The sequence below is a fragment of the Ursus maritimus genome, unplaced genomic scaffold, assembly GCF_017311325.1.
Source record: "Ursus maritimus isolate PB19 unplaced genomic scaffold, ASM1731132v1 scaffold_27, whole genome shotgun sequence".
NCBI lineage: Eukaryota > Metazoa > Chordata > Mammalia > Carnivora > Ursidae > Ursus > Ursus maritimus.
In genome coordinates this window covers 31,418,288-31,440,938 of record NW_024425230.1, presented here as the reverse complement: position 1 = coordinate 31,440,938, position 22,651 = coordinate 31,418,288, and the positions used below count along the sequence as shown (strand labels likewise).

General features: G+C 37.1%; 1 protein-coding gene and 1 pseudogene across 2 annotated transcripts in view; one reads left to right on the top strand and one right to left on the bottom strand.

The window, feature by feature from the left end:
* ARIH1 (ariadne RBR E3 ubiquitin protein ligase 1) overlaps nucleotides 1-22,651 on the top strand; it is a 117,764-nt gene that overhangs the window by 31,258 nt on the left and 63,855 nt on the right. For both annotated transcript variants that reach the window (XM_040643022.1, XM_008708657.2), the window contains exon 2: nucleotides 17,866-17,933. In XM_040643022.1, coding sequence (XP_040498956.1) covers nucleotides 17,866-17,933 — 68 coding nt within the window. The remainder of the gene's footprint in view (nucleotides 1-17,865; nucleotides 17,934-22,651) is intronic.
* On the bottom strand, nucleotides 756-847 carry LOC121105569 (annotated as a pseudogene).

Below are 22,651 nucleotides of genomic sequence, written 5' to 3'. Positions count from 1 at the left end.
GATAAAAGTAGTAAATACCAGAAGAAACAGGAAAAATAATTTAAAATGCTTGCCTCAGAGGTTTGGAAATCAGTAGTGACTGAGATGTGGCAGGGAGGATTGTTAAACCTTGATGTTATAATTAACATCTAAAACTATGCACATACACTAAATTAAAAAAAATGTTTAAACAGAGGTGCCTGGATGACTCGGTTAACTGTCTACCTTAGGCTCAGGTCATGATCTTAGGGTCCTGGGATAAAGTCCCATGTCTGGCTTCCTGCTAAGTGGCCCGGGGGGGGGGGGGGGAGTCCTGCTTATCCCTCCCCCCTGACACTCCCCCTGCTCATGCACATGCGTGTACTCTCTCAAATAAATAAACACATTTTAAAAAATGTGTTTTTTAGAAAAATTATTTATTTATTCATGAGAGGCAGAGGGAGAAGCAGGCTCCCCACGGAGCAGGGAGCCCGATGCGGGACTCATCCCAGTTTCCTGGGGTCATGGCCTGAGCTGAAGGCAGACGCTTAACTGACTGAGCCATCCGGGCGCCCTAAAAAATGTTTAAACAGTGAATCAATGCAACTCCATTATCAAAGGTCCACATTTAGTGATATCGTTCTTCTTCCCTTCCCCCCCCTTTACTTTTTTGTTGTTTTATTATGCACTATGTTAATATACTGTGTAAACTTCTAGCAGGGGTAGATGAGCATAACCAAGTCATTTTTCAACAATCAAGAAAATTCTTGCTTAATTGATGTTCTCCAAACTCACACAAAAATATGGAGCACTTCCTGAATTTGCATGTCATCCTTGCACAGAGGCTCTATTGTTTCAATTTTTGTATATGTGCTGCTGAAGTGAGCACTGCTATCTGCGTTCTTTAAAATCCTCTCAGCAAATATATGTAGAAGTGTTCTCAGTCTGGGCATTATAAACTTCATGAAGGGAGGAAGGTTCCAGTTGTATATGCCACATGTTACTTTTTCATGATTCTTAGTCATTGAGCCTGTGTATTTTGAGAACAATTGGAAGGAGAACGTACTGGAGATGTACATGGCCTGTTACAGCTTGGTTATAAAACTTCGTTTAAATGGTACAGAAGTATATTTGTGTACCTCTGTATATAGAATAGAAATGGTCTATTTGTTTTTGTTTTTTTTTTTAAGATTTTATTTATTTATTCGACAGAGATAGAGACAGCCAGCGAGAGAGGGAACACAAGCAGGGGGAGTGGGAGAGGAAGAAGCAGGCTCATAGTGGAAGAGCCTGATGTGGGGCTCGATCCCATCACCCCGGGATCACGCCCTGAGCAGAAGGCAGACGCTTAACCACTGTGCCACCCAGGCGCCCCTTTTTGTTTTTTTTTTAATTTATTTTTTTATTATGTTCAGTTAGCCACTGTATAGCACATAATTAGTTTTTGAGATAGCGTTCAGTGATTCACGAGTTAAGTGTAACATCCAGTGCTCATCACAGCATGTGCCCTCCTCAATACTCATCACCCTGTTACCCCCTCCCCCCACCCTCCTCCCCTCCGAAACCCTCAGATTGTTTCCTGGGGTCCATAATCTCTCATGGTTCATCTCCCTCTCTTATTTCTCCCCCTTTGGATTTCCCTCCCTTCCCCTATGGTCCTCCATGCTATTGCTTATGTTCCACATATGAGTGAAACTATATAATTGTGTTTCTCTGTTAGACTTACTTCACTTAACATAATTCCCTCTAGTTCCATCCATTTCGTTGCAAATGGTGGGTATTTATCATTTCTGATGGCTGAATAATATTCCATTGTATGTAGGTACCACATCATCGTTATCCATTCATCTGTTGAAGGGCATCTCGGCTCCTTCCACAGTTTGGCTATTGTGGACATTGCTGCTATGAACATTAGGGTGTATGTGCCCTTTCTTTTCACTGCATCTGTATCTTTGGGGTAAATACCTAGTAGTGCAGTTGTTGGGTCATAGGGTAGCTCTATTACATCTTGAGGAACCTCCATACTGTTTTCCAGAGTGACTGTACCAGCTTGCATTCCCACCAACAGTGTAAGAGGGTTCCCCTTTCTCCACATCCTCGCCAACATTTGTTATTTCCTGTTTTGTTAATTTTTGCCGTTCTAACTGGTGTAAGGTGGTATCTCATTGTGGTTTTGATTTGTAAGAAGTGGTCTATTTCAAGGTCATTTGGATTTATGGCTACTTTTTGAGCTCGAAAGAAATGTACAGTGGCTTTTTTTAATAGGGTCTTTCTGAGATACAAATTAAAACTTTCTGTATTCCTTTAAATAAGCATTATGATTTTCAAAGAATCTCACTTATGGTTATATTTTACAAATTCTCGTGTACCATATACACATATGTAGAGTGTAAGTAAGAAATAGTGAATTACTAATCAGAATCCTACCACGTACCAATAGGTATTTTGATTTGCTATGATGAGAAAGGAGGAAGTACTAGTTCAAATACTGTACTGTTAAAATTTGCTATTAAGAAGTAGTTGGGGATGTGTATGTATCTATTTTTTTTGAAGTGCTTCCAGAAGAAGAGATAACATTATACAACACTCAATATTCATTTCACTTTGCGGAACTAATTCAATTTGGTATGCCATCTTTAGGTAGTTTGGAGATGGCTAGTGTTTGTGTCAAGTGAAGTGCAGTACCCTGAGGTCGCTCAATTGTTTTGGTTGTGTGTTTGTGGAACTTTGTCAGTGTGTGCCACAATAGCTATGTATAGAATGCTAATACTTCGGGCTTGACAATTGGAACCCAGAGGTGAGCTTATGAATAGATAACTAAGAAGATTCTTAAATAATTCTCTAATAGTTCTGAACTACTGCAAAAATAGTAAAGTAACATAAGGTGGTCTATATAGAATCTTCATTTATAGTTTAAATTAACTCCATTATGCCAAAGTAATTTGGACTTGGTAGTTACCTGGTTCTTGGCCTTTCCTTTTGGTTCTTATGCTTTTATCTATAGGATTTTTTTCTCCCCTCGAAAGAGTACGTGGAACTTTTTCACCCTTAGGAGACTGAGACCCAAGAAAATCTTACCTTGCATGGGGCCTCATGTAATGGTACATGTTTAAAACCAGGGTTATGTTTGTTGGAGGTGACTTGGCTCTTGATCAACTAGATGCTGAAGCATACAGTGCTATGTAAAGACAGTGTTTTCTGATGAAAAGTAGTTTTACCCACCCTTCATATTAATGTATCCCTTTCATCACACGTCCCTGTTTGGTTTGCAGTTGAATTTTTACAGAATAAACCAAATGATTACACACAATGATAGGATCCTTTCTTCTTTTTACAGAAACATTTTATTAAATTCTGATTAAATTCTTGACATTCTTACAGAGGTGAAATCTTGACTTTCCAAATTTGAGATGACATAGAAGGAAGTAATTGCCTTCATAAAATGCATGTACAAGGGCAAGTGGAGAAAGCAAAGCCAAATTTGAGATGTTATTGATGGTAGTTCACTAAATGCATTCATTAACAAGTTTTGGTACATCAGGATTACATTTGTACTTCAAATGCATACCTCAGCAAAATTTCAAGTTAAGTACCATGGATCTACAGAATTATATTTGGTCAAAGCTTGTCAGTGTTAAATTTTCATTTTAATGAATCTCCAGGGGTAGTGAGTTAAACTGAAATTTTTGCCGAAGTAATCTTCCGAGAAGCATTTCCAGTGGGAAAGTCTCTTAACAACGTTACCTTCAACAAATTCCCCCTCTCTTTTGCCTTCCTTCTTAAGGGTAGCTTAGAAGTACATATTTGAAGCGGGAAACTTTGAGGATTAGTGTTCTTTAGTTGTAAATTTGTTTTAAATGCATATAGCTTTTAAGCCATTTGGGAATTTTGTGATTATTTTCCTCAATTCTCCAAAGTACCTTTCTGTGCCGTGTTAGGTTAGGAAGCCAAAAACTATTTCTCTTTTCTGCCACTGTCCCCCCCCCCCCCCCCCCTTTTTTTTGTTGGGTTGTAAGAATGTGAGATTTTTCTGCAGTAGCAGAAATGTAGCAGTGCATTGTCCGTTCTTCATCTTTCTGCAGTATCAAGAGGTATTTGTGGCAAAGGCAGCAGCTAGACTGTTTTGTTGTGTACGTCACCTGGCTTCCTGGGTATCTAGAGGCAATTGTGGCAGTGGTAGTGATGACTTCCTGATTCCTGCTTTCTAATCCTTGGATCACAATCATCTGCTATACTTAAATTTAGTGGTTCCATTGGTGGCTTAAGTAGGGAGAGCTCCTTGTCATTCAGTGTGTTGTGTTCTGGTGTCATTCATTATAGACATAGCCTTACAGCCCCACTGCTCAGTCCTTCTACCGATTAAGCATGAATTCCTTTTATTAACTCCCCCTTTGTTCAAGATACCTAGTTTGCGTTTTTGTACTCTTTACCAAACCCTGAATGATCAAAGTCAAGAAGAGCATCTTTTGGTGACAAATACTGTTCTATTTTGTATATGGTTCTGTATGAACTTTGGGTACATAAAGAATTTATTCTGTTGAATGTCATTGACTAGGCATTAATTATATTGCAGTTTTTAGTGACTCTTAGTGTAAAGCTCTCAACATACTTACATACCTTTTAAGAGAAGAAAAATTATACCTGAATTATACATGATAATTTCTTAAAGAAATTAAGTATTTAATTAAATCTACAAAATTGGAAATGAAACCTTTCATAGTATAACCAACTCTCAGAACTTTCTGCAGTTTGTATCAATGCTTGTCAGTTTCACTGTACGTGTACATCACCTCAGGAACTTTTGAGAGTCTGGTTGAAATGATTCAGTAGATGTGGATTGGGACTTAGGATTCTGAATTTCTTTCTTTTCTTTTTTTTTTTTTTTAAAGATTTTATTTATTTATTCGACAGAGATAGAGACAGCCAGCGAGAGAGGGAACACAAGCAGGGGGAGCAGGAGAGGAAGAAGCAGGCTCATAGCGGAGGAGCCTGATGTGGGGCTCGATCCCATAACACCAGGACCACGCCCTGAGCCGAAGGCAGGCGCTTAACCGCTGTGCCACCCAGGCGCCCCAGGATTCTGAATTTCTAACAGACTCAGGTGATTGTGATTTTGTGAACTACAGTTTGAGAAGCAAGGCCTTATACTGTTTATAGTTGGTTATTATAAAAGTAATAAATACTCTAAATTTCTGTTCATATCATTATAAAGTATAAAAAAAAAACCCACATTTTTTCACCCCATTCCCAGACCAGCCTCCAGGGATGGTAACTCCAGAGCAGCTTTAATGTAAGTCCTTCTAAACATTTTATTACCTATTGAGTACGTCATAGAACTTTACCCAGGGGTGCCGGGGTGGCTCATTCTGTTAAGCAACTGCCTTCTGCTCGGGTCATCTCAGGGTCCTGGGATGGAGTCCGGCATTGGGCTCCCAGCTTAAGGGGAGTGTGCTTCTTCCTCTCCCTCTGCTCCTCCCCTCCGCTCATGTTTCCCTCTCTCAAATAAAATCTTTAAAAAAAAAAAAAAAGGACTTATTTTAACTAAAAAATGGAATATTGTACATTGCTCAGTAACTTCCTTTTTTCACTCAGTGAAGTCTCGTGGATATCCTCCCATGTCAGTGCTTACAGATCTTTTTTTTTTTTTTAAAGATTTTATTTATTTATTCGACAGAGATAGAGACAGCCAGCGAGAGAGGGAACACAAGCAGGGGGAGTGGGAGAGGAAGAAGCAGGCTCATAGCAGAGGAGCCTGATGTGGGGCTCGATCCAAGATCGCCGGGATCACACCCTGAGCTGAAGGCAGACGCTTAACCGCTGTGCCACCCAGGCGCCCCTGTTTGTTTGTTTTTTATTGCATAATATTCTAAGTATGGATGGCATAATTTATAGGCAATCCCCCTTTGGAGAGATGTAGGTTATCTTTGCTTTATTGCTTTTCCAAATAGTGTGCACGTGAAATTTCTTACTCTTCCCCTCTACACTTAACATATTTTTAAAAAATATTTTATTTATTGGGGCACCTGGGTGGCTCACGATGGTTAAGCATCTGCCTTTGGCTCAGGTCATGATCTCCAGGTCCTGGGATTGAGCTCCACTTCTGACTCCCAGCTCAGTGGGGAGTCTGCTTCTCCCTCTGCCTCTGCCTCTCCCCCTGCTTTTGTCTCTGTGTCTCTCTCCCTTTCAAATGAATAAATAAAATCTTAAAAAAAGGAAAGAAAGAAATTATAAAAAAGATTTTATTTATTCGACAGAGAGCGCAAGAGTGTGAGTGAGCACAGGAATGGGGAGTGGCATGGGGTGAGGGAGCCTGATGTGGGGCTTGATCCTAGAACCCTGGGATCATGACCAGGGTCAAAGGCAGATGCCTAACAGACTGAGCCACCCAGGTGCCCCCCTCCCCCACTTACATATTTCTGCAGAGTAGGTTTCTGGAAGTGGAATCTTTAGATCCTTTCCTAGGTCATGTGGGTTTTTAATTTTGATCAGTTCTGCCAAACTACTCTCAAAAGTTGGATTTCCCTAACATGAAATATTTCCCTTACTTTGTCCCTGGATATTATAAATTTTTAAGATCTTAGCCATTGTGGTAGATTAAAAACACTTGTTGTAATTAAGGAGATTGAATATTTTCTTCTTTTTCAGCCAATTGTATTATTAAAATTCATAAACCATCCATTTGTGTTGGATTGTTTTTTATATAGACTTGTATGTTTGCTTATTTACTGTTTATTGTAGGTGTTGCAAATACTTCTTTCTATACAGAAGTTTTTATATTTTCTGGCTTTTTGGTTTCTAATATTAAGGCATTACAAAGCAAGTGTGTAAAATTTGGATCATCAGCAGCTCTCAAGGAGCTCTTATAGATTAAACTAGATGGAAACATAATGTAAAAATGAGGCCATTTTTTTTAAGTTTTTATTTAAATTCCAGTATAGGTAACATAGTGTTATATTAGTTTCAGGTGTACAGTATAGTGATTCAGTATTTCCGTACATCACCTGGTGCTCATCACAGCAAGTGCACTCTTTAATCCCCCCCATAACCATCATTTTGTTCTCTATCGTTAAGAGTCTGTTTCTTGGTTTGCATTTCTCCCTTTTTATTCCTTTTGCTTGTTTTGTTTCTTAAATTCCACATAGGCATGAAGTCGTACCGTATTTGCCTTTCTCTTACTGTCTTATTTTGCTTAGCATAGTACTCTCTAGTTTCATTCGTGTCATTGCAAATGGCAAGATTTCATTCTTTTTTTATGAGCCCATTTTTGTGTAGGAAAATTGTCAAACTGAGTGTTGAAATGTATAACCTGTTAATTCCATTGCAGATCAAATTCTGAGATAAATGAAAAGCTGGACTCTTGACACTTTTCTGTGAATGTTAATTGGGTTAAAAAGTGTTTTTTTGCTGTTTCATCTTAGACTACTCTTTTATATTATGAAACCCATTCATTTAATATTGAACTTTCTCCTAAAATAAGAAGGTTGTATATTGAGACCTTTCAAAAAATAGTTGCCTCCCCACAATACTAATCATAGGAATGTCATTGAATAACTTGATTAATTCTACCAGGAGATTCTGTCACGCTTTTATTTATTTTTATTTATTTTGTAAACACACTCTCAAACGTGGGCATCTGCATACATGTGTACGTCTAGAATTGTAGTTCTTCACCTTGGCTATGTAATGAAATTGCCAGGGAGCTTTCAGAAAATTGCCAGTGCCCAGGTTCTTCCCTCACCCTCATCCTCTGATGTATTTGGTGTGGGATGTGGCCTGCCAGTTGGGTTTTTAAAAGTTCCTCATGTGATTCTAATGTGCTACCAAAGTTGAGAACCGCTTGATTGAAGGATGGAGGATGATAGTGCTTTGATATTAAGGCCTCAGCTGGGAGAGTTGCCATATTCACACCCACTTTTTAAAAACAGAACTTTGTAGTTACTTTCAAACCATATACTGCTGCTATAACCTTAGAATGTAATTTTCTTCAAATTACTACAGTATTACCCTGCTGTGTTCATATTGGAGATCTATATATACACTTTACTTTTTCGCAGCTCCCATAGTTGGAAACTATTTAGAGCAGTAGTTCCTGATTCTGGCTGCATATTACTATCATCTGGGGAATTTTAGGTACAAATGTTGGGTAGGGGTGCATGGGTAGCTCAGTCATTTAAGCATCTGACTCTTGATTTTCCCTCAGGTCCTGAGGACTCTGCTTGAGATTCTCTCTCTCCCTCTCCCTCTGCCCTTCCCCCCTGCACGTGTTTATTCTCTGTCTCCAAAATAAATGCATCTTAAAAAAAAAACAAAACACCTTTGGGTGAGAAATCCACATACCCATGTCCCATTCTAAACAATTGAATCAGAATTGCTGTGGCGAGGTCCAAGTATTTAAAGTTCCTCAAGAGATTTTACTATGTAGCCCAAATGAGGGACCATTGTTTTAGAGTTTACCACTAGAGATATGAGAGATTTCAAATTGTTTCATTGCCGTAAAAGTTAAATGTGCTCCTTCTAGTACGAATTTTCTAATTATATTGATTTTGCTCGTAACTTTTTAAATCTTTTTGTTTGTTTATATCTTAAAAAATGAGGACCGCCAGTAAGAATAGGATGAAGAGTTATTTCAACCAAGAGTTTGAATTGACTTTCTACTCAATTAATCAAGAATTTTGGTAGCATGCATAGATGATTCCTCTCCTTTGATTGGGCCCCAGCCTAAAGCAGTTAAATCAGAACCTTTAAGGGTGGTACTACAGCATAAATTTTTATAAAATTTTTCTAATATTCAGATTTTACTAATCTGTTTCATCGTGTGTCAAATGACATAATCTCTCTAAACCTCATCTGTAAAATGTAAATAATGCCTACCTTGTATAAAGTATTGGTGTGAAGATTAAATGAAATATGATGTATATAGAGTGCCTGGCACTGGATAATTTCATGTCTGTGTTCCTTCTATTCAACATCGTTGTTTTGACACTTAACTGTACTTTAAACAGTCAGAACTCCATTATAGATGATCCAGTGTAGGTTAAATTACTTTTATAACAATATTTTAAATTTATATTTTAATTTATATAAAATTTATACTTTCGGGTGTACAGTTCCATGAATTTTGATCAGGGCCTGCAGTTCTGTATCTGCTACCACAATCGACATATAGAACAGTTCCATAATGGCCTTCTTAAAAATTCCCTCCTGCTACCTCATTTGTTCAAAGCCTCTCCTGCTCTTAATTCCTGGCAACCAGGGATTTATACACCATCCCTGTAGTTTTGTTTCTTCCATGGTGTCATATAAATGGAACCATACAATATGTAGCCTCTTGAATCTGGCTTCTTTCACTTAGAATTTGCATGTTAAATTTATTCATATTGTTGTATGTATCAATAATTCTTTCTGTTGCTGAGTAGATTGTGGATATACCACAGTTTCTTTAACCATTCCCCAGTTGTGGGATATTTGGGTGTTTTCAGTTTTTGCCAGGTAGGCATAAACCTATATAACTTTGTTATATAGGTTTTTGAGTGAAGATAAGTTTTCAGGTAAATTCTTAATAATGAGTTTTGGGGCTTGTAGTAAGTATATGTTTAACCTCATAAGAAGCTGCTGAATTTTGTCCTGTGGCTATATTATTATGCATTCCCATCAGCAGTGTATGAAGTTTCCGGTTATACCATGTATTCTGCATCACTGGGGTTTGTCTCATAGGTTGCCTCTCCCCCCCCCCCCCCACATTCTGGTAGGCTTGTAGTGGTGACATTGTGGCTTCAATTCCTGTGTTCAAATAACTAATAATGTTGAGCATCTTTTCTTGTTCTTTTTCCTGCCTCTGTGTAGATTTTCTTTGGTGAAGTGTCTGTTCAAAGCTTTTGCCTATTTTTAAGATTGGATTTTTTTTTCCTTTTTTTTTTTTTTTTCTTTTTTTTTTTTTTTTTAAAGATTTTATTTATTTGACAGAGATAGAGACAGCCAGCGAGAGAGGGAACACAAGCAGGGGGAGTGGGAGAGGAAGAAGCAGGCTCATAGTGGAGGAGCCTGACGTGGGGCTCGATCCCGTAACGCCGGGATCACGCCCTGAGCCGAAGGCAGACGCTTTAACCGCTGTGCCACCCAGGCGCCCCGGATTTTTGTTTTCTTATTAGGTTTTAAGAGATTTTAAAAATATGTATTCTAAATACAAGTCCTTTGTGAGATATAATTTGCATATACTTTCTCCCAGTCTCTGGCTTTTCTTTCCATTTTCTTAACAATGTCCTTTTCATTTTGGTGAATTCCAATTTATCAGTTTTTCTTATGGATTGTGCTATTGTTATCTAAGAACTCTTTGCCCAAACCGAGGCCACAAAGATTTTCCTCTAGAAGTTTTATAGTCTTGTGTTTTATATTTAGGTCTGATCCGTTATTAATTTTGTGTAAAGTCTGAGGTTTAGGTTAAAGTTGATTTTTTTTTTTTTTTTTTTTTTGGTATATAGATGTCTTGATTATTCTAGTGCTGTTTTTAGAAAAAGCTCTTTTCCTTCCTTTGAATTGTAGCATCTTTGTAAAAAGTCACTTTGCCATATTTGTGTGGATCTATTTCTGGCTTCTGTTCCTTTGATTGGTATATCTATCCTTTTGCCAGTACTATAGCTTTATAGTATATTTTGAGATCAGGTGGTGTTCTGTTCTTTTCTTAATAATAACAATTTATTTGTTTTTCAAGTTTTTGTTTAAATTCCAGTTAGTTAACCTACAGTGTAACATTAGTTTCAGGTTTACAATCTGGTGATTCATCTCTTCCATACAACACCCAGTGCTCATCACAAGTGCCCTCCTTAATACCCATCACCCATTTAACCCACCTCCCCGCCAGCAGCCCTCAGTTTGTTCTCTGTAGTTAAGAGTCTGTTTTCTGCTTTGCCTCTCTTTCCCCCCTACCATGTCCATCTGTTTTGTTTCTTAAATTTGACATATGAGTGAAACCATATGGTATTTGTCTTTCTCTGACTGGCTTACTTCTCTTAGCATAATACTCTTTAACTCCGTCTAGGTAGTTGCAAATGGTAAGATTTCATTCCTTTTTGTGGCTGAGTAATGTTTGTGTGTGTGTGTGTGTGTATGTGTGTACACCACATTTTCTTTATCCATTCATCAGTGGACATTTGGGCTCTTTTTTCATTATTTGGCTATTGTTAATAATACTGCTGTAAATATTGGGGTGCATGTATCCCTTTGAATCATTATTTTTGTATCCTTTAGGTAAGTACCTAGTAGTACAATTGCTGGATCATAGGGTAGTTCTACTTTTAACTTTTTGAGGAACTGTCATACTGTTTTCCAGAGTGGCTGCACCAGTTTGCATTCCCACCAACCTTGCAAGAGGATTCCCCTTTCTCTGCATCCTCACCAACACCTTTTGTTCCCTGTGCTGTTAACTTTAGCTGTTCTGACAGTTGTGAGGTGATACCTCATTGTAGTTTTGTTTTGTATTTACCTGATGATGAGTGATGTGGAGCATCTTTTCAGCCATCTGTATGTCTCCTTTGGAAAGATACCTATTCATGTCTTCTACCCATTTTTTAAAACTGGATTATTTGTTTTTTGGGTGTTGAGTTTGGTAAGATTTTTAATAGCTTTTGGATACTAGCCCTTTATCATATATGTCTTTTGCAAATAACCTTTTCCCATTCTGTAGGTTGCCTTTTAGTTTTGTTGATTGTCTCCTTTGCTCTGCAGAAGCTTTTTTTTTCCCCCCAAGATTTTATTTGATAGAGAGCACAAGCAGGGGGAGCAGTGGAGGGAGAGGGAGAAGCAGGCTCCCCAGGGAGCAGGGAGCCCAAGGTCCCAGGACTCTGGGACCATGACCTGAGCTGAAAGCAGCTGCTCAACCAACTGATCCACCCAGGTGCCCCCAGAAGCTTTTCATCTTGGTGAAGCCCCAGTAGTTCATTTTTGCTTTTGTTCCCCTTGCCTCAGGAGACAGATCTAGTAAGAAGTTGCTATGACTGATGTCAAAGAGGTTGCTACCTGTGTTCTCTAGGATTTTGATGGTTTCCTGTCTCACATTTAGGTCTTTCACCCATTTTGATTTTATTTTTGTGTATGGTGTAAGAAAGTGGTTCAGTTTCATTCTTATGCATATTGCTGTACAGTTTTCCCAACACCATTTGTTGAAGAGACAGTCTTTTTTTCCATTGGTATTCTTTCCTGCTTTATTGGAGATTAGTTGACCATATAGTTGTGGGTCTGTTTCTGAGTTTTCTGTTCCATTGATCTGTGTGTTTGTTTTTTACCAGTTCCATACTGTCTTGATCAGTTGGTGTTCTTTTCAAAATTATTTTGGCTATTCTAGTTTCCTTGCTATTCCATATAAGCTTTAGAATCATTTTGTTGATACCTACCAAAAAATCCTACTGGGATTTTGATTGGTATTGAGTTGAATCTATAGATAATTTGGAAAGAAGTGATATTTTAATTATATTGAGTTTCTCAAACCCATGAAGATAGTATCTATCCATTTATCTAGGTCTTTTTTTATTTCCTTCATCAGTATTTTGCAGTTTTCACCATATGTTGTTATATTTCTATCTAAATATTTCAAATTTCAGTGCTATTGTAAGTGGTTCTTTAAAATTTTTTTGATTTCTAGTTATTCATTGGTTGCTGCAGGGATTATAATATAAATATTTTAACTCTTCACATTCTACTTAGAATTAATATTCTACCACTCCAAGTAACACATAGAAGCTTCAAATCTATATAGATTACTTTTCTCCCAATGCCTTTTTATTATAGTTGTCATATGTGTCACATCCTATACCTTTAACCCTTTCCCCCACCATTACATGTTATAATTTTTGGTCTCAGTAATTTTATATGTTTTCAAGAACATAAGAGGAGAAAAATAGTCCCTAATATTTACCCATTTACCATTTCTCTTGCTCTTTTTCCCCAAAATTCCGTGTTCCCCCCGGGATCATTTCCATTGCACCTGAAGAACTTAGCATTTCATTTAGAGCAGGTCTGCTGGCAATGAATTCTCTTAGGTTTTTTTTTTTTTTTTTTTTTAAGATTTTATGTATTTATTTGACAGAGAGAGACAGCCAGCGAGAGAGGGAACACAGGCAGGGGGAGTGGGAGAGGAAGAAGCAGGCTCATAGCGGAGGAGCCTGATGTAGGGCTCTGGGATCATGCCCTGAGCCCAAGGCAGATGCTTAACAACCGAGCCACTCAGGCGCCCCCCTTTTTTGTTTGGTTTTTGTTTTTGTTTTTTTGTCAGAGAATATCTTTGTCTTCATTCCTGAAGTATACTTTCACTGAATATGGCATCCTAGGCTGACAGCTTTTAGTATTATCCCACAGGGCCCTGAGAGACTTTTTTTCCCCCAAGATTTTATTTATTTATTTGACAGAGTGAGAGAGCACAGAGGGAGTGGGAGAGGGAGAGGGAGAAGCAGGCTCCCCACCGAGCAGGGAGCCCAGTGCGGGGTTCCATCCCAGGACCCTGCCTGAAGGCAGATGCAGTTAGCCACCCAGGTGCCCCGAGAGAGACTGTTCTTTAAAAAAAAAAAAAAAGAAAAAGAAAAAAGAAAGATTTTCTGTTAAGTTTGGATAATTTTTTATTGATATATCTTCAAGTTCAGTGACTTCTCTGTCATCTCCTTTCTGCTATTGAGCCTGTCCAGTAAACTTCGTGTTTTTTATTTCTAAAGTTTCCTTTTGATTCTTTTTTTTTTTTTTATAACTTCTTTCCTAAGAATTTGTGTCATTGATTTTAAGGTGTTCCATTCTCACCTAGCGGATCATGTTTTTAATAGTTGCTTTAAAAATCTTTGGTTTTTCTAATATCTGGGTCATCTTGGGGTTGGCATCTATTAATTATCTTCTCCCTTGAGAATTGGTCAGATTTTTGTTGTTCTTGAGATGTGTGTTAATTTTTGGATTCTGTCCTGGACATTTTGAATATTATCTTGTGAAACTCTTCATCCTGTTAAATTCTTTAGAGAGGGGAGGATGTTTTGTTTCAGTAAACAAGTCAATCTAGTTAGGTTATAACTGTGCATGTTCTTTCTCACTTTATATAGGTAGTGGTTCCATTATCTGTTCAGTTTTCAAAGCCTTTGCTGTGTTGAGTTGCCCTTCCATTCCCACATACATTGATCTAGAATTTGGGCAGTGATTTGTATTATAGCTCTATTCTGAAAGCCTCTCCTGTACTTTAGCCACGTTCCACATGTGCATAGCTTGCAGGTGACCCCAGGTTCGTATGCAGAATTAGGGGTCTGCTCCTCCATCTTTCTCTTCTCAGTGATTTCCCCATCTTTCTCTGACTCCTAGAGGCCCTTTTCTTTATTCCTCTAGCCAGAAGCATGGAGTTCTCTAGGTTTTAGTTTCCAACCTGTCATGCCTTGAAGTGAAGTGGCAAGAGAAAAAAGAAAAGAATAGGGATTCCCCCAATTTTTTTTTTCACAGCAGGGCCCTCTTCCTGATTCTTCTATTCAGAGCAGTGGATTTTCTCTTGTCATTCTGAAGCAGCGTAGTTTCATGGATGAGGCTGGCCTCAGGCAAGACTTAGGGAAACAGGAGAAGAAAAAAAAAAGTATTTCTCCTACATCGTTAGGAGCCTTTTGCCATAATCCTCTAGCAAAAAAGATGCTCTCCTCTCAGTTTTAGGTGCTCATATGCCTGCTACAACAGTTTCCCTGTTTGGCCCATTCATGGGTCAAAACCAGGAAATAAGAGATAAAAAACAGGATGCTCACCACCACCTTATTTGTTGTTCTTCACTTCCCTCCCCAGTCTGCCTGCTGTTTAATTTTAAGAGTATTTTGTCCAGTTTTTAGTTGTAATCAGTGGGAGAGAGAGCCACTGCAGTGAGCTTATTACTCCATCTTGGCCAGGACCGTAAGTCATATTGTTTTGTTTCTAAGTAAATTAACATTATTGGTGTATGACTATATGACTAAATATACCCTTTTAAAGTATATAGTTTTGAGAAATGTTTTCCCTCATATAACCAACCATCACATTCAAGAAATAGAACATTCTCAGAAAGCTCCCTTCTGTCTCTTAGCTTTCTGCCATCCCCTCATCCTGTCCTGATACATCCTTTGGTGGAGGATGTAAAGGATATTTAGACATACGATTGGTAGTTAAATGAGATCTTTAATATTCCTTTAGGTTCTACTACAAGGAGTACGTGAAAGAATATTAGATCCAGATTGTCTTAGGCTAAAATTCACTTTTTCACTTAATTAACTGGATAGTATTGGGTAATTTTTATAACCTCCAAGAGTCTAGTCATGGTTTTCTCATATTTAAAATGGCAGGTAAGTGCTGTCTTACAGAGAGCTTTGAGAATTATTGGGGTATATAAAATACCTTTCACAGGGCTTGGAATACAGTAGATTCACATTATGTGTTATTCCCCCATTACCTTTCCTTATATGCAGTGCACATAAATGACTTGAGCCAGCTATATTGAAATAGTGACCCAAATACACTTACTTAGTTAGTATTGTGAAATATCTCCTGCCCCATAGCATAGACCCTGGCAGAATATAAGTATTTTGGCATTATCATTTCAGTGTGGTTTAGATGAATTTTTTTCAGTCTATCCTATTGGGAAAAACTTTTGAGCATCTACCTTTGATGTAATATGTGCATGAGCCACATACACCTACACAGGAGTTTTTGAAGGATGAGATAAAAAAGTAGAAAAATTGTCACGTTTTCTTCATCCTGAGGGAATGCTGGTTTAATTTTCTGAATCCCTTGGGTCATGATCACATTTGAGGATGCCCTACCCCAAACCTATTAAGTAGAACTATGGGGGTGGACCCTAGTAATCTGTGTTTTAACTGAACTTTCCATAATAATTTTTGATGAGCCAGTAACAGGTTTGGGAACCTCTAGATAGGACCAATTTTTGATACTAGAACTCAAGCACAGAAAAGACACTACAGCAACATCAAAGGGCATCAGAGGGCATTTGTCCTCTTCTGCCTTTTTACTCTTTGCAAGTTGAGACTCAGCAACTCCTGAAACATTTTTCCCAAACACTCTGTCTACTGGCAGAGAACACAGTGTGTTTGGGTGCCACAGAGTTACAGTCACACAATTCTCATGGGTACTACTGGACTTAATTCTCCCAATTGGTAGGCTTATTGCCTTTATTTTACATATGACTAAACCTAAATGAATTTCAATTGCCGGCAAGTCCTGTTGTGAAAACCTGTTTGCAAACAGAGTTGGGTTGGGTTGAGGGGGTTGGGGTGTTAATAAATTGTTGAACCACATTTCTGAGAAAGAGCTGGACAAAACAGTGTCTGTATATTCTTTACAAATAAACCTAAAACAGGATCAGTTAATAGGGTTTTTTGGGGGGGTTTTGTTTGTTTGTTTCACATATTAACTCTTGTAAAGTGGTGGTGTCTGCCAAATGCTATGTTGAAGGAGGATTCTTTACAGAGTCTGGGCCCAAGAAGCAAGGAGTACCTAAATGGATTAGCAAAATGTGTCTAGAGTGGATGAATGAGAGTTACCATGTTTGCATCTTTAAAGATTTTTGGGGAGGTATTCAGTGTATGTGATTTTTTTCTGTGACGAATTGTATTGTTCCATGACATTATTTTTATACAAGATTACTTTTTAATTAAATCAGTTGTTAACTCATACTGTGGTCTAACTGTGGTGACACAAAAGTAGTTTTATACAGAGATCCTGTTTGAAATGTTATTTGATGTAATAAAATTATACATGACCTACAAATAAGCAGATTCAGGTTTGAGTTCCACCTCTGACATTGTAACTAGCGTTTAAGTTAAAATTCTGTACCCAGATAGTAACCTGACTAGTTTCATGAGAAATGGAAATAAATACTAATGAAATTAAATGAAAGCAAACAATAGGACAGTAAAGTTTAGGTTCATTTCATGCTGTCAGCCTTTCCTTCTAGAAATGAAACTGCAACCTCAGATTATACTCTGTAAATTATTACCTGGTAAAAATACTTTGGATTTTTCATTAAATATCTCTGAAGGACCTTATGGCTTATAAATGGTTTAGACGCATTTGAACCATTTAATACAATAAGGTATTAGAAATTTTATTGATTAGAAATTTTGTTGATTAACAGTGACAGTCTGCTAAATCTTAATTGTAAAATAGTTAATTTTAATTAGTGCTGGGTTTAATAATAAGTACGTTTTCATTAAATTTCTTTTTGGTTTATTAAAAATTTTTTTTTATTTTCAGTTAGCTAGCATTTAGTACATTGTTAGTTTTTGATGTAGTGTTCAATGATTCATTAGTTGCATATAATACCCGGTGCTCCTGACCACACTTGCCTGCCCCCCTTAATACCCATCACCTGGTTACCCCATCTCCCCACTCCCCTCCCTTCTCTAACCCTCAGTTTGTTTCCTGGAGTCCAGAGTCTCTCATGATTTGTCTCCCTCTCTGATTTCTTTCCATTCAGTTTTCCCTCCCTTCCCCTGTGGTCCTCCGCCCTATTCCTTAGTTTGAGTAAAACCATATGATAATTGTCTTTCTCTGATTGATTTACTTCATTTAGCATAATCCCCTCCAGTTCCATCCATGCTGTTTCAAATGGTGGGTATTCATCCTTTCTGATGGCTGAGTAAATATTCCATTGTATATATGAACCACATCTTCTTTATCCATTCTTTTTGGCTTATTTTGAATTCTGCTTTAGAATCCTATAGAAACCTGACAAATTAGTATGGCAGGCTATTTTTACATAGTCTTGATCTTACAATTAAATTTTGTATTTTCTTTGTAGAACAAAGAAATAACAGGAAAGGAAATTTGGGTGGGATGAAATTAAATTCAACCTAAAATTCACTAAATGTCAATGAAGTACTATTACCTTAAAATAACTTTTTTTCCCCCCTTCTTTAGAATCCAGCAACTATCACAAGAATACTCCTTAGCCACTTCAATTGGGATAAAGAGAAGCTAATGGAAAGGTAAGGAACTATATTGTCAGCTTTGTACTTAGAAGTAACCGAGAAAGCCTGTTGAACTGAATTTATAAGAAGCATATAAGGAATTGATTTATAGACAAGTATGTGAAAAAAAAACCAGTGTGCAAGTAGTATGTGCTGTAATTTCTTATATTCCTTATCTGTAAATTTTGCAATAAACTTAGTGTTAAGGGAACTCAGGCTTATTGTTCCTTTTATTGTGGAGCTAAGATGGGGGCTCTCCTTCAATATCTTCAAAATTACATCCTCTTGAGTACTGAGAACTAAAAATGTGTTTTGAAAAAGTGGTTGAGGGCACCTGACTGGCTCAGTTGGTGGAAAGTGCAGCTCTTGATCTCAGGGTCCTGAGTTCAAGCCCCATGTTGGGTGTGGAGCCTACTTAAAAGAAGAAGATAAAATACATTTTATTTTTTTTTTATTTTTTTATTTTATTTTATTTTTTTAAAGATTTTATTTATTTATGTGACAGAGAGAGAGCCAGCGAGAGAGGGAACACAGCAGGGGGAGTGGGAGAGGAAGAAGCAGGCTCATAGCAGAGGAGCCCGATGTGGGACTCGATCCCGGTACGCCGGGATCACGCCCTGAGCCGAAGGCAGACGCTTTAACGACTGCGCTACCCAGGCGCCCCGATAAAATACATTTTAAAAAGTGCTTGATACAGTCTTCAAACATATGAATAATATCTTTGATTAATTAAGATTTTCTTGCCCATAAAACTTAAAACCTATGTTAAGCATATTAATGACATTTATTCAGTAAAAATAAGTTGCTCAGGGTATCCTGACGAACACAATAGCAGTATGGACTGGTTCTCTGGTTTCAAGATTATATTCCATTGAGTATTTTTTATATTTTCTCTCTGAAAATGTTTCTAGTTCTAAAAGGGAAGAAATTACAGGACTAGTGAAGGACGATATTAATGCCATTCTTAATTTTTTTTTTTCTGTAGATTGGGAATACTTGTTAAGGTGGTAGGGTGACAGCCTGTATTTATTCTATCAGCCGTATTCTTTAGTCTAAAGTTAGCAATCCTAATTTTAATAAAGAATAACACTAGTTGTTGAGAATTGAAAACCCAAATATTATGAGAAATAAATGGAAAATACTTCCCATTTGATTTTAAAATTGAAAGAACTTTGCAAAACAGATATTAAATAATACCAAGAAGATTGCTCAATTTTTTTAAAAAAAGATTTTATTTATTTATGTGTCAGAGAGAGAGAGAGAGCACAAGCAGGGGGAGCAACAGGGAGAGGGAAAAGTAAGCTCCCAAGACTGTGGGATCATGACCTGAACCGAAGGCAGACGCTTAACCCACTGAGCCACCCAGGCATCTTCATTGCTCGATTTCTCACACATTGCACACCAAATACAACTTAATAGTAACAAAAAATAGTTCTTAGTTATTGAGCCCTTTGTGTCAGGCATTATTTCATTTAATCCTCCTTATAGCTTTATAGTGTTAGAAACTATTATCCCCACTTAATTGATATGGACAGTAAGGCTTAGGGCTTAATATATTTATCTCAGTTTTGTAACACAAGGAGTTAGCACTCAAACTCAGGTTTGTTGGACTCCAGAGCTTATGTTCTTAAACATATATAGCTTTCCCAGGGTTCATGCAGAATAAAATGCTCCTGAGATTGCCCCCACCGCCCCCTGTGGATCTGACCACCTTTTTTGAAGTCAGTGGTATTTCTTAATTTTGGTAACATTTATTTTCTGGCTTATTTTATGACACTTCTGTTAGGAAAGGGAGTTTTCATTATTTATATCTGATATTCTTCTAGTGAACTTAACAGTTTGTTTCTTATTAATGTATTTCTCCAAAGAAAATTTTCTCCTATAACACTGTTGACACTGCTGAAAGCATTTTCAATTAAATACTGTACTTAGATGTGGTAAGTATGATTAAAAAATAAGCTTGGAAACTTTTATGTGTGTGTGAACTTTTCAGTTTCTTTTTGTAATTTCAGGTTTTTATATATTCTGGAGGTATGTTATTGGGTACCTTTAAATCTTTAAATAGTGTTTTAAATGAGTTTCACATTATACGCTACATTTGAAATTAGCACTGCCATACTATGATTACTAATATGTTTAGATTTAGTTATTGCCACTGTAAGTTGTGCTTTATATTTATTATGTTTTCTGTTTGGTTTTTCTGTTTGCTTGAGATAAAGTTCTCTTTCTCCCCCCCCCCCCCCCAATTTCAGAGTTACATGTTTTATTTCAGTTTTTCTAGCAGTCACCTTTATAAGCATTTTTACTAGTATATATTTAACTTTTTTTTTTCTTTTGACTAGTCTCTTGCATCCCACTGTATTCTCCAAATTTATCTTTTTCTCTCCAAAATATATCTTTAGTCATTTGAGTCATATGTATTAAATTTTTAAGGGCTCTAAGAGAAATCCTTAATATTCTGAAATTTTGGGTAGTGTTTGAAAGCATATTCAGTTGGGCCCTTTAAGTCTGAGAACTAATATTTTTGGTTTGGGGAAATTCTTAGCTATTATTTCTTCTCCTTTTCTTGATTCTCTTAATGCTTTCTGGAATCCCTGTTAGTCACATGTTGAAATTTCTGGATCCCTTTTGGAAGTTAATTTTAACTTTTTTCAAAATGTTTTTTCTACTTGTCAGCTTTGTCTTTCTCCTCTGGTCTGTGAAGTTCCTCAGGTTTATCTTTAATTCACTAACTTGCATTTCTTTTTTGCACCCATTCTGCTATTTAGCCATCTTGATTGTTTAGTTCAACAGTATCCATTTTATTTATTTTGATAACTCAGTTCTTGTTTTGTGGATGCTCTCTTTCCCTTATCTCCCTTGGCACNTAATTCTTCTCACCCTAATGTGTTTTTTTCTAGACTATTTATCAGTAAATAGGATTTAAAATTTGTATTGATATATGGTGCCTTTCAGAGTATGTTATTTTCAAACTGGTCAAATTTAGGATATAATGAATTCCAGTAAAAATCAATATGTGTTCTATTTTGGCACTTTCAAGTAACTCTTATTATCCAAAAATGAATTATAACTAAACAGTGACAGTACAAATGTAGGATATGGCTAAAGAGATACAGGAGAATTTGTAGGCTTAGGGTCATTATAAGAAAAAGAGGTAGAAAACAAAGCCTGTGAAACAGGAACTTAGAAAAACACAAAATAAACCCAAAGACAGTAGAATAGGTATTTAAGATAAAAGCAACATAAATGAAATAGAGAGCAAAAATACCTAAAACAAAAACATCTTTGAAAAGGTTTTTTTTAAAGGGAAATTATCAAGAGAATGAGAAACAAGCCACAGACCTGGAGAAAATATTTGCAAAAGATATCTGATAAAGACTGTTATCCAAAATATACAAAGAACTCCTAAAACTCACTAATAAAAAAAACCCTGTGGGCAAAAATTTGAATAGACACTGCATTAAAGAAGATATGCAGATGTTAAATAAGCGTATGAAGAATACTCAACATCAGATATTATCAGGGCATTGCTGATTAAAACAAGGTACCACTGCATTCCTCTTAGAATGTTTAAAATCCAGAACACTGACACCCCCAAATACTAACGAGGCTGCCAGGCAACAAGAGCTCTCTCATTGCTGGTGGGGATGCAAAATGGCATAGCTGCTTTGCTTCCAGTTTGTCAGTTTCTTACAAAACTAAACATACTCTTACCATAGGATCCAGCAGTCACACTTTTTGATATTTACCCAAATGAGTTGAAAGCTTGCGTCTGCACAAAAACCTGCACATGAATATTGATAGCATTTTTATTCATAATTGCTAAAACTTGGAAGCAATCACGATGTCCTTCAGTTGGTGGGTGGACGAATAAACTGTGGTACGTCCAGACACTCGAATGTTATTTAGTGCTAAAAAGAAATGAGCTATGAAGTCATGAGAAGAAATGGAGAAACCTTATTACTAAGTGAAGGAAGCCAATCTGAAAAGGCTACATACCGTATGATTCCAACTATATGACATTTGGAAAAGGCAAAACTACAGAGACAGATCAGTGGTTGCCAGGGGTTAGGTAGAGGGAAGGATGAATATGTGGAGCTGAAAGGATTTTTAGGGCAGTGAAACTATTCTGTATGAAACTGTTATGTTGCATATATATCACTGTACATTTGTCCAAACCCATAAAATGTACAACACAAAAGTGAACCCTAATATAATCTCTGGACTTTGGGTGATAATGATGTGTCAATGTAGATTCGTTGATTCTATCAGATGTGCCGCTCTGGTATGAGATGTTGATAGTGGGTCAGATTGTGTGTGTGGGGGTGTGGCAAAGGGTAAATGGGAATGCTCTGTACTTTCTGCTCAGTTTTGCTGTCAGCTAAGACTGCTTCTAAAAAGTAAAAGCTATGTTGAAATGGGTGAGGAAATAAACCATTGGCAGATATGATGGGGGTAAGGGAGAAAGGCACAAATAAACAACATTGGGAATAATGCATAATTATAGATAGGAAAAATATTTCAGAATTATAAATGAATACTGAGTATCACTTTTACCAATATATTTGAAAGCTTAGAAATAGAAATTACTTGTTCCCCAAGAAGTAGAAAAATAACCATGGAAAAATGTAGTAAGTGTACCAAAAGATCCCTCTCCTTCTCCAAAAACCACTAGATGATTTTATGGTCAAGTTTATCAATAAGCCATCAAGGAGCTGGAAGTTTCTATTGAAAAT